Source organism: Hyperoodon ampullatus (assembly GCF_949752795.1).
Source record: "Hyperoodon ampullatus genome assembly, chromosome: 10".
Classification (NCBI taxonomy): Eukaryota; Metazoa; Chordata; class Mammalia; order Artiodactyla; family Ziphiidae; genus Hyperoodon; species Hyperoodon ampullatus.
The window spans coordinates 105,574,876-105,590,991 of NC_136923.1; the positions used below are offsets into that span (position 1 = coordinate 105,574,876).

A 16,116-nucleotide genomic window follows, 5' to 3' on the forward strand; every position below is an offset into this window, starting at 1 on the left:
GTGGTGGAGGCGAGACCCCAGGACGAAACAGCCCAGGAGACAGCCCCCAGGGGCAGGTGTGCCCAGCAGGGTCCTCAGGAGTGGCGACCGCGATCACCGCATGGTCACCGGGTGGGGCAGCAGGGCCCTGAGATGGCCTGGGGGCAGCAGGGCTCCGGGCAAAGAAGGAGCCGCAGCAGGGGAATCAGGTAAAAATCCTTCCCTTGTCAAAGAGGACGCGTAGTTCCCAACGTATGATGACACAATTGCATATGTATTGTTTAAAATGAAAACAGGTGAGTTCACAAATTACTTCTGGACACTGAAAAATGAATTCTGGTTGCTTTTCTTCTGAGCAGCACCTAAACTCTGGCTTTGCAATATTTCAGGTACATTACAGTCTTCTGAGAGAGGCCCAGTACTTCAGAATCCCTGGGGTGGCTGTGGAGAAAGAATGTTACTGGCGACCGATATTAGGACAACATGTCAGGTTACAGGAATAGGTCTAGGCGTTCACATTGTGTCCGCATTTAAGCCTTCAAGCTGACTCCTAAATACTTCTTCTGTTAACATATTTACATTTCTTTTTGGTTTAAGGAAAACATCACTTTAGAGCAAACTGTCTCAGCTGTAGGTGAGAAGCTCCGCGGCTGTGCTTTCCTTTCTTGCTGCACATCTGGGGCCTGCACGAGTGTGGAGCCTGCCAGCTGGCTTGGCCTGACGTCGGATTTACCCACCGCAAAGTGCTCCCAAAGCCCGCATCAGAAGCTTCGAGTGGCCCAATGACATGATCCTTTTCCCTTTGGCTTCAAAAGCAATCGTGACCAAACGCTTTCAACCGTGAGGCACAGTTGATTGGAATAATGAAAAACACTTTTTCACAAACCATTTCATGAGGTAGCTGAGATCAAATCCCAAATCCACAGCAGACACGCAGGCGCTTAATAAGTGCTCAGGCATTTTAAATGTATTTTTAAGTGCAAACCGTGACAGTGCCTTCCCAAACCCCAAAGGTGCATGCAAGCCTTGCGAAGAGGCCCCCAGAGTGAGAGCAGCGGGGGGCTGGGAGGAGGGGAAGCTGGATGGGGGCCGAGGGCGGGCGTCTGGGGTGCTGCCCACACGACCGAAGGGCAGGTGGTTCAGGCGGGCACCACTGAGTAGGGCGCAGAAGGGCAGGGCTGGGCAGGGCCGGCTGCAGCAGGGGGCCCTCCACGGCCACCTCCAAGGGCCTTCCAGCCGACCTCGCACGGGGAAAGGCCGTGAGGCCGCCGCTGGCAGTGCGGCTTTCACGGCAGCTCCCGCAGCGCGCACATTCAGGACTCACGCTCACTCACTCACACGCGCGCGCGCGCGTGCACGCTCCCCAGCCTGCCCACGGGTGTGAGGCAGCAGCGTCTGGGCGGCGCAGAAGCTGGGGGTGGGGCTGCTGGGGTCTCGGGGGGGGCCTGGATCCACCGGGACACCCCTTCCTGTCTGCGGGCAGGGGCGCCGAGGGCTCGGCTAGGTCTCCGTGGTGCAGCCGCCGTAGGCCAGAGGAGGTGAGGCGGGGAGGCCACCCCAGCGCCTGGCGCCAGGCGGGGGCTCCGCGCGCCCCTGCTCTTTGTATTTACCCAGAATGCCTCTGGCTTCTTCTGCATCCCGCAAAGGGCTCTCTCCGTACTCCTCCTTCAGCCACTGGCGGAACTGGAGAAGTGAAACAAGCCAGGACGTCACACAGCTCATCCCCTACACTCCCACCTGTTACCTGATGGTGCAGGTTTGCCCCTATGAACAGGGGCCCAAGGGGCATCGGGCAGTCAGCTCTGAGGCTGGCCAGCCAGTGTCTAGCAAGAGAAATGACTGCTTCTTCCAGGTTCTGGCCTGAGAATGTGAAAGCAAGCCTGACCAAGGAAATGGCACTTGACCCCAAGGCAGAGAAACAGAAGCTAACATGGGGCCTGAGGACGGTGGGAAAAGGGAATGACCGCAGCGGCTGGTGGACGAGGGGCCAGTGATGCTGCAGAGGGGCTGAAGGGGTGTCCTCGGACCAGCCAACCTATGGGGGCCTTTCCAGCCGCCTCCACAAGTCCAGGTGGGCATGGAAGGACGGAGGTGTGTTCCCAGCCCCTGAGCACCCACCTGATGCACCTGGTGCTCCTCAAACTCCTGAAGCTGCCTCTGGAAGCCCAGGTTGGGGTTTGCACAGGACCTCCCCGCACGCACAGTGCGCAGGGCATCTTCCCAGCCGAAGTCGGTGACCGTCATGATGTATGCGACCACCAGAGTCACACTCCTGGAGACGCCGGCCAGGCTGCAGGGCCAAGAACCACACAGGCAAGGGAGGGTCGGGGGCTCTGAGGCTCACTGAGGAAGCCTTCCTGCCTTGGAGTGCGAGTGGACAGCACGCCAGCACATTACTAGGAAATTACTCAGAACATACCAGCTCTCCCTACTTTACGACACTAGAACCTCAGGCATCCTTTACCTGTGTAGCCTCGTTGTTTTATTGGTTTTCTACTGGCTGTGTCTCCGGACACTTCATTTTCTGATTCTCTATTGCTCCTGAGCTCCTCTTCAGATAGTCCCCATTTCCCTGGACAGATAAAGTAACTAAAGGACATCCAGGGACTGGACGGGTCCAGGATCTGAGCAACAAACCCAGGTATAATCTGCAGCCGTTCAGACAGCTTCATGTTTTTAAAGTCTGGTTTTCTTAGGGATATAAGGGCCAAGTCTATAACTTAAAAAACTCATGAAATACAGAAGCCCTTACCAAATATTTTGTGATCCTCTTCACATACATAAGCAGAATGCCAGCGTGGGCACGCTCTGCAGGCCATAACGGTCAATTTTCTCTCACAGGCTGAGTAAGGGGACTGATTTTAAATGCACATGCAAATTACGGCGGTCCCAGAGAGGTTGGGCTGCGTCAGACTTGGAGTGCTCAGCAACGGTTTAAGATGGGGAAGTTTAGCACAGTTCTCATTTTTAGAAAAGCCTATCTTCAGATTGACACAACTGTATGAGATACAAATTCCTAGAATATCAGGCCTGCACATATTCAAGTATAAATAATAGTAAAAAACCACTCTCAAGTAGCGGTTCTTCCTGTGTATCAGAAAAACTGAGAGAGCGTTAAAAAAAAATACATACTCTTGGGCTGCACCCGGGCAGATGCTAACTCACCAGGCACAGGACTCCAGAGCCCCTTGAAACGGCTCTGACTGCACCGCAAAGTGTTTTGAAGCAAATGTGAGCAAATGTCACAAAACCTGCACTTTGTGTTTATTACATGTCCTGCTCTTTGTAAAAGTAAAATGAAAATGGGCAGTGATGAAACAAGGGCCCACATTCCCTGAGTACTTGCGATGTGTCGGGTGCAGGGCACTGTGCTTGAGTTCTGTGTTTCAGAGCAGCCTTCTCTGCACAATGTGTGCACAGGTGTATGTGTATGTACCACACAGACGGCAGCTGAATGCAGGCGGATAGCTGCATAGGAACTGCTCAATTCTAAGAGTCTGTTCAGTTCTCTTTAAAGCAAAGTATAAGCCCCAAACACATAAAAGCTCCCATCTATAAACTGAGAAGAAATGGGCATTTTGGTGTGACAGTAACGCAATGCTAAACACCCACACATGCAATCAAAACTCTCCAGCAAGAAGCAGTGTTTTGCATGGGCACTGGGCAGAGCCCGTATTCTGACGGGATCTCGGAGGAAGGCTGGAAAACGAGTGTCTGTGTCGTGACCTCAACAGTGCCTGCAGAAACCTAACCGAGAAAATGAAAATCCTAAGTGAAAAGGAAAGAAAGAATGTACGGTTCTCTCCGCACAAAAGCAAACAATGGCTAACAAACAGGTGGGGTCAGGTGGGGTGTGCACTGGGCGTTTGGGGGAGGTGAGCAGAACAGGCCCGGGGTCATCTGGCAGGGGCACACGTACCAGTGAACAAGGCAGCCCTCACCTCGCAGGCGGCACTCGTGGATGAATTGAATACTTTCTTTGAAATGTCTTGTCCTGGGGTGAGGAAAAAGGAGAGACGTGACATCTCTGTATTTTACTCAACATATGATGAAAAGAAAAATCCACTGAGGTTTATTGTAAAGGTCTTGAGTTCACAGCTTCAGACCCCAGTCACCGCCCGGGGCTGGAACGGCCTCAGCTTTGAATCCGACCCACACTGCTGAGATCTGGGAGGGCAGCCCATCCGCTGGAATTTTCAGAAGTTCTCTGCAAGGGATCCCTGAAACACACAGTTGCCACTGACTTGTTGGGGGGTGGGTCCTGCCCAGCCCCATGGTCAGTTTGGGTCCCTCAACACTCAGCAGTACAGTGACCTGCTTACCAGCCACCCAGGCGAGGGAGGTGCCCACCCAGTGTGGGCTCCCTGAGCCCTAAAGCCAGTTCACTTCTGACCGTCTGTGGATAGGTCCTGTCTGCCCATCCTCCAGGCCGGGGAAGGGGAACTGCAGCTCCAGGCCCGCTCGGCCTCACCGGATGGACTTCTGGAACATCACCTGGCTTCCCTTAACCTCACTTAGAAAGTGGGAGCTACGTGTCACAGGCTGGGATGAAGAAACATACACCAATGTGCTTTGCAAACTCTGAGGTCCTGCATGAAGATGAAACCATGATCGTTTCTCCTGACCCTCGGCTTTTACACGACCCCCTTCCCCTGCCCCGGGTTCCTGCCCAGCTGTGTGCACGAGCATGTTCTAGATGGGTAGGTGGTTAAGTACAAGTACTCTGAGGGGAACTGCAGGGTACATGCTTCTCAATGTCTCCTGCCTTTGAAGGGCTTATAATGCAGCAAAACACCTAAAGGTGCCCATGGACTAAAGTCACAATACCTACTGAGTACTGATTATTCAGCAGGGACTCTGCTAAGATGCAAGAGATTCAGAGCTGAATAAAATGTAGTTCCCAGCCACACAAACTAGGTCTGCTGTCTCATGTCAGGGTGAATGAATCTAATAAGAATGGGGAAATTCAGGTGGTGGGACAAACAAACTCAGCCAGCTACTGACTGCAGAAGGCAGCAACCTAAGTGCCGGTGCCCGGCTAGATTAGGGCAGCTGGCACAGAGGAAATTGTAGTGGCAGGCCTGATGCCACCATGTGTGGAGGGGCCAGGGTCCCACCCACAGACTCTAGACTCTCACCTGAAACCTGACTATAGAGCAGGGCAAGGGGTGCTTCTGCTGACTTTCCCAGGGGCAAACGCTCCCAGTGTAAACGTACAAAGTGAGCAGGGCGCCGCAACGCTACTCCTCCAAACCCACTTGTTGTAAATCAGGCAAGGAAAGATTCCTGCTGTGATCCTGAAATCCGAGGAGACCTCCTCGGAGCAGGGCTGTGAGGCAGAAGCCAGGAAGGCCAGGCAGCAGAGCAGGGAGGGGCAGAGGGTGTGGCCCTGGAGGCGAGGCTGCCCTGCGCAGGCGGGAGTGATGCCGCCCACCCCGTCTCCCAGCAGGCGGAGCTGGCGGTGAACTCTTCTGATGACTGGGAAGCGCTGGGGCTGAGGGGGTCTCCTCCGTCACCCTGAGGCTGTCGGGGCAGCAGTTCCCAGTCCCTCGGAGGCCCGTCTTCCCTCCAGTTCCGGCCACAGAGAAGTAAAGGGGAGGCTGTGGGCTGGGGGCCCCTCCTGATAAAAGGAAGGGCATCTCTGCCCCAGGCTTCCTGCCAGGGGACTGGGAAGTGGCTCGTGCCCAGAGTTGCGTCAGCCGCTCTGCGACCACAGGTGGCAGGCCTCCGGGGTGGAAGGGGGCTCCAGGAGCTGCTGCCCAGACCTGGAGCACCCACCCCAGGCTTCTTGGGCAGGGAGTGAAGTAAATCAATGTCTTTATAACTTAAAACACTGTCAATCAGATATTCTGCTATTTACAGCCAAGCACTGTCTACCTGATATTAACAAGTGCGATGGTTTTAAAGACACTGAGCCACTCACGTGGCCGAGGAGTGGCTGCAGGCTGCCCGTCCACCCTCTGCCTCGTGGTTTCCCCTGCAGACACGCCAGAGGGTGGGCAGGTTTGACTGTAGGTCCAGGGCTAGGCAGTTCGCCCAGGACCCAGGCTCATCTCAACTGCAGGCTGGTGGCCGAGGGCACACGCCTCCGTACCCTAGGCTGTGGCCACACTGCAGTATCCAAGGGTCCCCAAAAGGCCTCTCCACGCCTGCAGCCCACGCTCTCGCCTGTCCTCTGTGGGGCTTTTTCTGGTCCAGGAGAGCTGTGTCTGAGATGAGACAGGTGGGAAGAACACCCTCCCAGCAAAGGAAGAGCTAATCAGGAAACAAGAGACAACGGCCTGAGCGCGTGGGGAGGACGGACGGCCTCGGAACATACTGTGGAGGCTACACCAGGCGTGTGGCTTGTCCCGGGGACCTGTCGGCCCTGGGGAGGCCACCGACACCTTGCAGAGATGACAAGTGAGCCCCTTTACTGAAACCCCAGGGTGGGAACCTCTTCTGCCTTTCACGCCTGCACGTCCGAAACCACACGCAGGATGAAACCCAGGTCCTAAATAAGGCGTGGTGCCGGGTTCAAGGGTCAGTTTTGCCACATCTCAGCATGAGAGACTGAGGTGGGGTGTGGTCAGCAGGGAAACATCTAAAGTGGCCAGAGCCCAGAGCGTGTGTGTGAGGGGCCCCCTGACAAGGAAGCTGTGAGGAGGGTCTTCCCCCAGCCTTTCCTCTTTCGGCTCTGTCTGCATCAGGCGTCAAGTCCAGGAAAAACCCACCGATGGCTCCTGCCCGTTGCTGTGTTGGGACAAGGGCTCCGGCCCAGGAGCTTAATGATGCCCATGGAGGGCCCGCTCGGAGCCCCACCTCGAAACCTGACTCACCAGCAAGACTGGGCACGAGGCCAAGCCAGACAGACACTCCTAGAAGTGCCTCTTCCAGGGAAAGCCAGGAGGCAGGTGCGCTCAGTGCTCTTGGGGTAGGTTATTTCCAGGGAAGCTTGTGACATAAGCCCTGGCCCGGTCATCACACCCCCTCCTCCACAGTGGGAAATACCCGGGGCTCCGGGCCACACGTTGCTCAACCCTGGATCAAAGCAGAAGCCCAGAGGGAAGCACATCCGCCACAGGCTGTTTCACTGAACGCCGGTTCCCTATTCCTGATCTTTGTGCTGTACCTTTACTTCCACACAAAGACACGCGGGCAAGCTCTGTCGGAGGACAGCCACCTGGGCACGTCCACAAGGACGCGCACCTACACGCGCGCGTGGCTGCCAGCGTGCAGCTGCCGACAATCGCCGAGAGCACGGGGGCCGGGCAAGAGATGCCCTTCCGTGGGGTTGGTACACAGCCCGGCAGCTGTGCCACTGTCCCTTTCTTCCTCCTCCCCAGTCTGTGCTGGCCCTCCTCACTGGCCAGTGCATCCCAGCCCGCCCTCTCCATCCAGAGGCCAAGAGCAGGACCAGCTGGGTTTTCCTGACCTTTGGGGAAGGATGCTGGACGAATCTAGCAAAGCTACACCACATGACGCTCATTCTTTGAGTTTGGACAATCTCTTCTTACTCCAAGACTGCAAGACTTGGAGGCTGTGGTCCCCACTGTTGGGGGGTCTGAGGCGGTCCTGTCCTGCTGGGAAGGACTCTGCTTGTGGGAGGTCTGGCCCAGCACCTTGGGGGGCAGCTGGGCTCACCCCAAAGCCAGCAGTGCCAGACCAGGCTGCGCTGACAGCACAAGCCACAACAAGATCCAGGCCACTTCTCCTGCCCCTCATCAGAGTATGAACATGTGTGTGTACGTGTGTACGCACGTGTGTGCAGTATATAGTATATAGGAAAGCAAAGGAGAAAAAGACCAGGAAAGGCCAGCACCCTTAGGGGTTTTGTCCCTCAGAAAAGAAAAAGCCTATGGGTGGAGTGTCCTCTCTGGGTGTAGGCTCTGGAGGGTGGGCTCAGATCAGAGAGCTGTTTCCCCCTGGGCAGAGTCAGTCCAGACCCCCAGGCCCTGCGCTGACCGGGCAGCTCTCACTGCAGCCGAGGTGAGCGGGAAGGAAACTTCCTCACCCGGAGCAGACTGCACACAGCCTTCAGCACATTTATGTCAAGGCTTCCGCAACTTTTACATTTCCTGCATTGTCAACATTTAAAGAAAAATTGCGGGGAAAATGTGTTCTGTACTTTTCATTTTGCCAAATAAGGTCATTTTAAAAACAAACAGAAAAACATCCCCTCTCTACCATCTACAACATCATTTTACAAAGAACAGTTCCACCCCAAAAAAGCAAGGACGACATAGTCTAAGACTAAAAAATAGGTTTTGAAGTTGAATAAGTGAAGTCTTATGAAAAACGCAATACACATTTTCCACATATTTCTCATTTCTGCGACTGCAAAGTCCTCAGGAGTCATGTATGTGCAGGTGTGTATGTGCATCTTTGTCTGGAAGCAGGACAGAGCACATCAGGGCCCACTTAGCTCTGATCTTGCAAAACTGCTTTTTAACAATAAAAATAAAGAAAAATGTAAATGAGAGAAAAAGAGAGCTGGAAGTACAGAAGACATGAGCTAAACTAAAGAAAACACACACAAGAAGACAGGAGGTGGAATAAAGCAAGGAAGGTTTAATGCAAGCTCTCTGCATTTCTGGTGCCTCTTCTCTCCACAAAAACCCCAGGAACCTGAGACCCTGCTCGACTCTCAAGCCACTGTTGTCACCAAGTTTCTGCTGCGAAGATACGATGCTGCAGCTCCACAGAGAAGACAAAAAAGATAACCCTTCCCTTATGGTGTCTAAATACAAATACCAATCTGATAAATATTAAACTAAGAATGAATAAAATAAGCTGCGATACCTCCAACCATTCACTCTCAAGATACGTTAACACTCCTTTCTTGAAGAGGCAGGATATGGAATCTGATTCTTTGGAGACACTTAGTGTCTTTACACACTTGCACTACCTCACCTAATGCTACAGAAATCGTGTGAGACAGGTATTTCACAGGGGAGACAAGTGAGGTTCAAATGACTTGCCCAGGGAAGCACAGACAGAAAGCAAAAGCAAAAATTTCCAGAAGCCTCAGTTCACTCAACCACTGCACGTCTGCCACTGGCAGAAGGGGTGTGCATTTGAAATAAACCCAACGCCACCTCCAATTCTGCAAATCACACAGAACGTGTCAGCCTGGGGTCTGTGGGGTTGTCGCCACTGTGAGAAGCTGAACTTTCACGTGTCCTGACTTTGTGAGGCAGGGCGGTAGTGGGGACCAAGCAAAAATTCTGATGTGTTACTGTTGTCTCCAGCCAGGGTTCTGCATTTCAAATTCCTGGAAGATCAGAGGGGAGTTTGCGAGGCGTTCGGCCAAGACAGAAAACTGACCTTTCGGGCGCGTCTGCGGTGACCGAACGCAGTTAGTCCCCAGAGGTCACAACCCTCTTACTAAGCATAATTAGCAAGAAGAATTCCTGCTGGTATAGGGATTTGTGGGGAAAGTGTTAGGATATAAAACCTTAAATTATGTCCAAAGTTGGAAATAATTTTTAAAATCTTTAAGTTTAAAAAAATAAGCAATACAGTTTTCTAGAATTAATTTTTGTCATTAAATATAGGAACTCTTAGGCACCAGGAAGTAAAAGTTGCTAGACTGAAGGACTCCTGGTTCTAACTGGGTTTCCAGAGCAGTAAGAGGATTTGTCTCCTGACCATCTACATTGGTTGATGATACAGAAACGGAAGGTTCACGGTCAGCCTGCACATGCTCCTACTACTTGGTGAGTAATAAATACAAGCTACCCAAAGTGAGGTGGGTGATACAGAGAAGTCAAGAGTTCTGCCTGCCAGCGTTAACCGTCTCACTCTATAATGAACGCATGCTCGCTGTTAAAAGGCAGGCTGTGCTTCCCAATGAAATATCTGTAACAGGTAGAGAAACTCAAACTATTTCATAGGCTGTCTCTTAACATACGAAGTACCCTCGAATTCCAAGCTTAACTTCACGATCTCTATAAAACTTCACTAAAGCAAGGAACATTTATAGAATCGTGGACATTTATGCACCTAAATCCTTACTTGTGTATAAGCTTTGCTATTACTAATGGATCAAAGATGAAAGTTTCCCTAAAGAATCACACTCGTGCCTATGAGCACAACTGTCTTTCCCTGAGTTATGGTCTGGACCCCGTTTTCCAACTGAACCCGAGATCGGGCTGCTGCAGGGCTTCACTCACAATGGCAGCAATGGCCACTGCCCAGCTCGACCTGTCACCAGCCCCAAGCTCAGACGCCGCAGCACCCACCTGCTGGACCACACGCTTGGCCAGATTCAAGGAAAGGGTAAGAAGGCAAACCACACATCGTAACAAGACATCTGTACATACTTGGGACAGGAGAGAACTAGTTCAAATCTTAGGAGCTAGTCCTCTGGCCCCAGGTTGACTGGGCTCGGGGCTGGTTTTGCCAGAAGATCTGAACAGACCCAGGAGACGTCGGAAGTCAGGGGACCGGCTGCTGCACCCTCTGTCCCCATCCTTCCCTGGATCACACCTTCCCAGCATCCGTAGTGGGCGTCCTGAGCACCAGAACTACCCTTCCTGTAACTCTCAGGCCGCACCAATGCACTTTGAGTAAAAACACACTTATTGTCAAAAGTGCTCGGAGGTCACAGAGAACACTTCCACACACATGGTCTCATCTCCACAAAGCCTGGAGGCAGGCGTTTGCAGATGAGAGAACTGAAGCTCAGGGGCGTTAGAATTACGGGCCCGAGGCAGAGGGAGCTGCTTTTGAACCTGAGATCTCTGAGCGGTCTGGGTCGACCGCTCACTTGTCTGCACAGGGCAGGACCGCTGACTGCTGTCTTCACCTGGTGAGTCAGGGTCCTTGCCCCAGACGTGGAGCACAGTGCCTGCCTCCACCGAAGCTGAAGAGTCCTGGGGCGGTTGGAGCACAGTGGCCATCTGCCCTGACCACAAACACCCATGGGCTGCTGCAGTCGGATCCTTCTGAAGGGTCAGAATGCCAATCAGGTACCGACAAGTTCAACAGTATGTTAGAATTTCGGTTTGAGATAAGAGCAGAGCAGCCAGTCTAAATATAGCCACCAAAACACGGGCAGAAGATTGCCGTGGTCTCGAGAGAAAGGCAGTGGCTCGCTTCCTTCCGTATACACCATGCCCTCCAACCACTTCTGTTTCTCGACACGACTAGTAACCAAGGAAGTTCTCTGGTACTTCTTCTCCTTCCAGATCTAGGCTACTCCTGTTTTCCTGGTGATCCTATAAACTCTTCCCTCACCATCCTCGATCGTAAAGATTGACGTTTTCTGTGAAATGTGGAGACACAGGCTCTGGGTAGGAGGTGTGGGCCCTGCGTCCAGCCTCCCCTGCCCCTTCCTGGTCTGACTCTACACCTCCTGCCCCTGCCCTCACCTGGACTCTTTCCCCCACCCGTCCATCTGCCTATAGCCTCCCGTTTTTCCAAACAGGTAGACCTCACAAAATTATTGCATAACCTGTGATTTCTCTACTCTCCAGCAGTGAAGAACCAAGGTTGGCTGACATTCAGTATTGGACAGACTTCAGAGGGGTATGATTGTATGGTCTGTACTTCTGACATGTAGGCCTTGCAGGCGATAAAGCTTGAGAACCATGAAGGTTCTCAATCCTGACAAGCCCGTGGACTCCCAAATTCTCAAACACCACAGCCTCTTCCCTGATGAAACGCAGCAACATGTCATTCTGGAAGGGCTGTTGTGTCTGACCTAAAACAGGCAGCACAGGTGAGCCTGAGAGGCTGAGGCTGGGCTGCTGGACATACTGAACAGCCATGTCCTCGGCTCCTGTGCCTCTCAGCCTGCCTGGTTCAAATCCAGGCTCAGGAAAACGTTCATCTAGTCCACGTCACCTCCAGACACCGAGGAGTGTGGTGTCACAGCTGTAACCTCGGTGGTCTCCAACCCCTGTCTCCCATTCGCCAAAGCCCAGTCCCACCGGTCCTATATGACTGTGGGGAATCTGGAAAGCAGAGCGACTATGAATCTCTCTTTGGAGGGACAGACAGAGCTAAAGCGGCACCAGACATGTATTCAGCTGTGGGGAAGAGAGGGCAGGACTTTCCTAACCAGAAAAACCTGGTCTCTCAACTCAGACCAGCTTTCCAAGGATTCCGTCCCTCAGGTGGCCATTGGCCACGTGAGGCTGCTAGGCACTTGAGACAGAGCTGGTCCGAATGGAATGTGATGTAAGTGTAAAAACCACACCAGATTTTGAAGACTCTGTATGAATAAAAGGATATAAAATATCTCATTTTTTAAATGCTGAGCACATGTTGAACTGATAGTATTTTGAGTATATTGGGTTAAATAAAACATATTACTAAAATTATTGTCACCTGTCTCTTTTCTACTTTTTAATGTGGCTCCTAGAATATTTAAAATTATATGTGTGGCTTGTATTTGTGGCTCATATTCTGTTTCTATTGGACAAAGTGCAACAGCTTCCAGGGAAAGGGTGAACATGCTCAAGGTTTGGTTTGAGGCACCCTTTACAAAATGAGGCTCCTCATACACACCCCACCGTCAGAGCTGCACAATGGAAGGACCAGCAAACCAGGAGCACTGACCTCTTGGGCCCCCCACCTCACCGCAGGGCAGCAGCTGTGCATCGAGGTCCCTCTGCTCTGATGACTTTAAGTCCTCTTTATCTTTAACATGTCCAACTAGTACAGAAAAAAACTTACAGGTTTTGAGATGGTGAATCCGCTGCTGGAATGCACAGGTATTTAACCCCCTGTGGAATGATAAAAAATAAAATAAGATAAAAAGATGATACTCTGTGGAGAAAAATATTTAAAGGAACTATTTACTCAGGTCAAAAAATAAAAAGTAAAAAGGAGAAGTTTTTCACTCATCTTCTATCGCCAAGGAACCGGAGGAAAACTCTTAGTTAAGTTCCTGGTCATTTTCTATGACCATGCACACAAATATATTCATGCTCTAGTTTGTAGGTTAGACAGGGTTTATCAAAGAAGCGAGATAATTGAGTCCTTCCCAGGAAGTGTCTACAAGTTTCAAAACTATCATCTCTGATGCTTGTTCAAATACTCTACTCTTTAAATCTATTTCATTTAAGATCCTGAATGGCCAAAAAGGAAGCACTGATAGTAAAAGCCTTATCATGATGACATGTTATATGACAGTCTTAGGAGGAGGAGAGTTACAGTTTCACTGATGCAATGGTAGGAGCTTCACACACTGGAAACAATTTGATTTATTTTGCTTGCTTTTCAGAAGAGTAAAAGTTTACATACCAAACTAATGTTTTTAAAAGAATGACCCAATTTGAAAAAAAATGAACTTCACATTGTTCACTATAAAAATCTATAAAAATGTTTATGTAAATTCATACTATAAAAAATCATGCCAAATTTGAGTTTTATTAAAAGCTTGGTTGCCTCTTCTTTGGAGGCATTTAAAGTATAATTCAGAAGGTCTTCAATGTCAAGTAAAAATACAAAGTCTAGAAATCTCAGCAAACTTTGCAAAGGAATATGGCTTCATGAAGACTTAAATAAACCACTTTTAAACCTTTCTCTCTTGATAGCCTAATCTAACAGAATCTAGCCACCAGGTCATAGATAATTAATGGGGGGAAACATTATCAGAAACTAGAAAAGTAACCAACCTAAGAGAGTCAAAGGAGGAGAAATATGTGGAATCATGGTGCAGACAACCACAAGTCCCTTAGCAGTTGAAGGCATAAAATTGTTATTTCTAGAATTATTTGCAATTTTTTTGCAGTTGGTCATTAAAACTTTACACTCAACTCATATCATTAGGAATTTCTGTGCTGTATTTGCTAGTGCAGTCTTGTGAGGAACATGTGGTCCTTCTCCCCGTTGTGGGTCCCACCTTCCAACCCAGAAGCTATTGAAACTATGTTTCTTAACCTCCTTTGCTGTTAGGGTGCAGATTTGAGACCTGGTTGCATCATCTGACACACCTACTTGAGGCAGATTTGGAAACAGGACACGGGAAGGGTCAGATGGGTAAAGAGCACCTGCTCAACAGGTGCAGGTGGTGGCAGAGGCGGGAAGTGCTGGGCGGACGTGGCAGCAGGTCGCAGTGGGCAGTCGCATGTTGTGCACTGGGTGTTGTTCCTCGAGCTGCAGTTGGCAGCCTGTCTCTCCAGCTCTTCGGAGGAGAGACATGGCCCTCGGCTATTAACAAGCCCCTTTCTGCTGAAGTGCCTCAGAGTGGAATCTGTTGTCTGCAACTAAGATCTGAGTGACACAATTCCCCTTCCTGTCCCCCACCGTTATGAGAGGTCAGAAAAATCATTTCTCCTGCTTATTTCACACACACACACACACACACACATGTATATGAATATATGTATATATATATTTTTCAGTTTTGAGTCAGTCATGACATCTTCCAACAAAGGCTCCTTTGGATCTCCAAGAAGATGGGTTTTACTGCTACTTGTCCGCAGAGGAACACTCCACGTGTGGCCAAACGTGCTAACACGCTACGGGTTAGCTGCTGGGAGAAGAACGTGAAGCAGCAGGCTGTCCCTCACTCAAGCTTCGCTTCGTCACCTCACTGTCTCCTTCTGTCTCTGTCCCCGTCCCCCTGGACTCCGGGCATTATGCTCTGCTGGAAACAGTGAAGCAGCTGCCTGAAGTTCTAAAGCACCTCCAAAGCCAGAGAGGTTTGACAGCCCTGATTTGAAGGGAAAGAAAATGGAAAAGGAAACGATACTGTTAAAAAGAGTCATTTCGCGCCTCCCCTCGTGGAGGCCAACAGGCTCGCTGGTGTAGACACACACTGCTCATCTTGTAATCCGCCATTGAAATGACTCATTTACTTTTTTCCTTTTACTCTTAAGTGAGAGTTGGCTGGATCAGGCCCAGAAGCTTGTGAAATACTTCCCTCCCACACACTTCCCCCAACTTCCTTCAGACCAACCCTTCCAGAGGGACGGGAAGGGCTCTCAGGGCTCCACTTTCCCTTCTCCTGCGACTGGCAGGCGGAGCAACTTGTCAGTCAGCGATGCTGAGGTGGGTCCCTCTAATGTGGGATGAAAGCGGCTGCCATACTTTCCGACTGACAGCCCCTTAATTCTGCAGAATCCAGAACTCGCCCAGCCCATACGTCAGGAGGAGAGAAAAAAATGGAGAAAAGGAAGAGAAGGAGGGGAGGGTAAATGGCTCTTAGCTTATTGAGAGCGTCCACCATTGACGCCAGCATGGTGTTGGGGGAAGCGCCCTGCTTCTTCAGGGTTCTCTGGACGGGGTCTCGTTCCCCTCTGTGGTGCTTGATGTACGAAGGGAAAGAGGCCAGCACCACACAGCAGGAGCAAGCCCGGAGAAGGTGGCAAGGGGTGTCCGCACTCCGTGCCTGCCGAGGGTGAGGAAGCACCTTTCGGCCATGTGGGTCCCCTCAGCCTCACTAGCTGGGATGGGCACGTGGCAATGACGGCTTCCCATCTGTGACACGTTTAAGGAGGAACACAGGGGCTCCTGGCCACAAGTTTGGGGATCCCCTACTGCAAAGGAAGGATGCTGAAAATATAAAATATAAGATCATGTTCTCTCAAACACAGAATAACAGCAATAATAACCTTCCCTGGAATGATGCCTGGCATACCACAGGCACTTACTAAATGTCTGTTGGATGATAAGAACAAGGTGAAAATCAGTTAACATGAAGATCACATCGTAAGAATAGTACAAGGGAAGAAAAATATTGTGAAGTGCCCAGGCCTTCAAAACAAGACCACAAAAACAAGAGCCACGCCATGCTGGGGGCACGCGCGCACACACGCTCCAGCGGGATACAGCTAAGAAGCAGCTCACCGTGATCTACAATAAGAAGGGAACAAACTATGCAAATACAGTGAAGAAAGGAGTCAAAACTGTCGAAAAGGTTCAGTTGCTCACCACCCAAGAACGTCTACTTATCCTGGCTTAGTCATTAACAAAGCACAAAAAGTATCTTTCTTGGAGGCCACAGACTGCAGAACATAAGGTGCCTGAAAAAAGGCTTCAGATGCCTGCACATGTGTACAATTCAGTTAATTACTAATTCAGAAAGCAGCAAGAGTGCTGGCAGCGTGAAGGACCTCAGCGCTAATGAGAAAGCTGGACAGACTTAAAATTACTAAAGGACTGGGCTCTGCAAATGTTTTCATATGATGTGGAATAGAATTT

The 16,116-nt window shown here is 50.8% G+C and overlaps 1 protein-coding gene across 1 annotated transcript in view; it reads right to left on the minus strand.

Annotated features, from left to right (window-relative positions):
* Positions 1-232: 232 nt before the first annotated feature.
* DUSP22 (dual specificity phosphatase 22) overlaps positions 233-16,116 on the minus strand; it is a gene marked incomplete at its 5' end in the record, with an annotated part of 47,062 nt that continues 31,178 nt past the window's right edge. Inside the window, 5 exons of the mRNA XM_079712702.1 lie at positions 233-420; positions 1,590-1,662; positions 2,098-2,269; positions 3,899-3,973; positions 12,643-12,692. Coding sequence (XP_079568828.1) covers positions 374-420; positions 1,590-1,662; positions 2,098-2,269; positions 3,899-3,973; positions 12,643-12,692 — 417 coding nt within the window. The 3' untranslated portion in view covers positions 233-373. The remainder of the gene's footprint in view (positions 421-1,589; positions 1,663-2,097; positions 2,270-3,898; positions 3,974-12,642; positions 12,693-16,116) is intronic.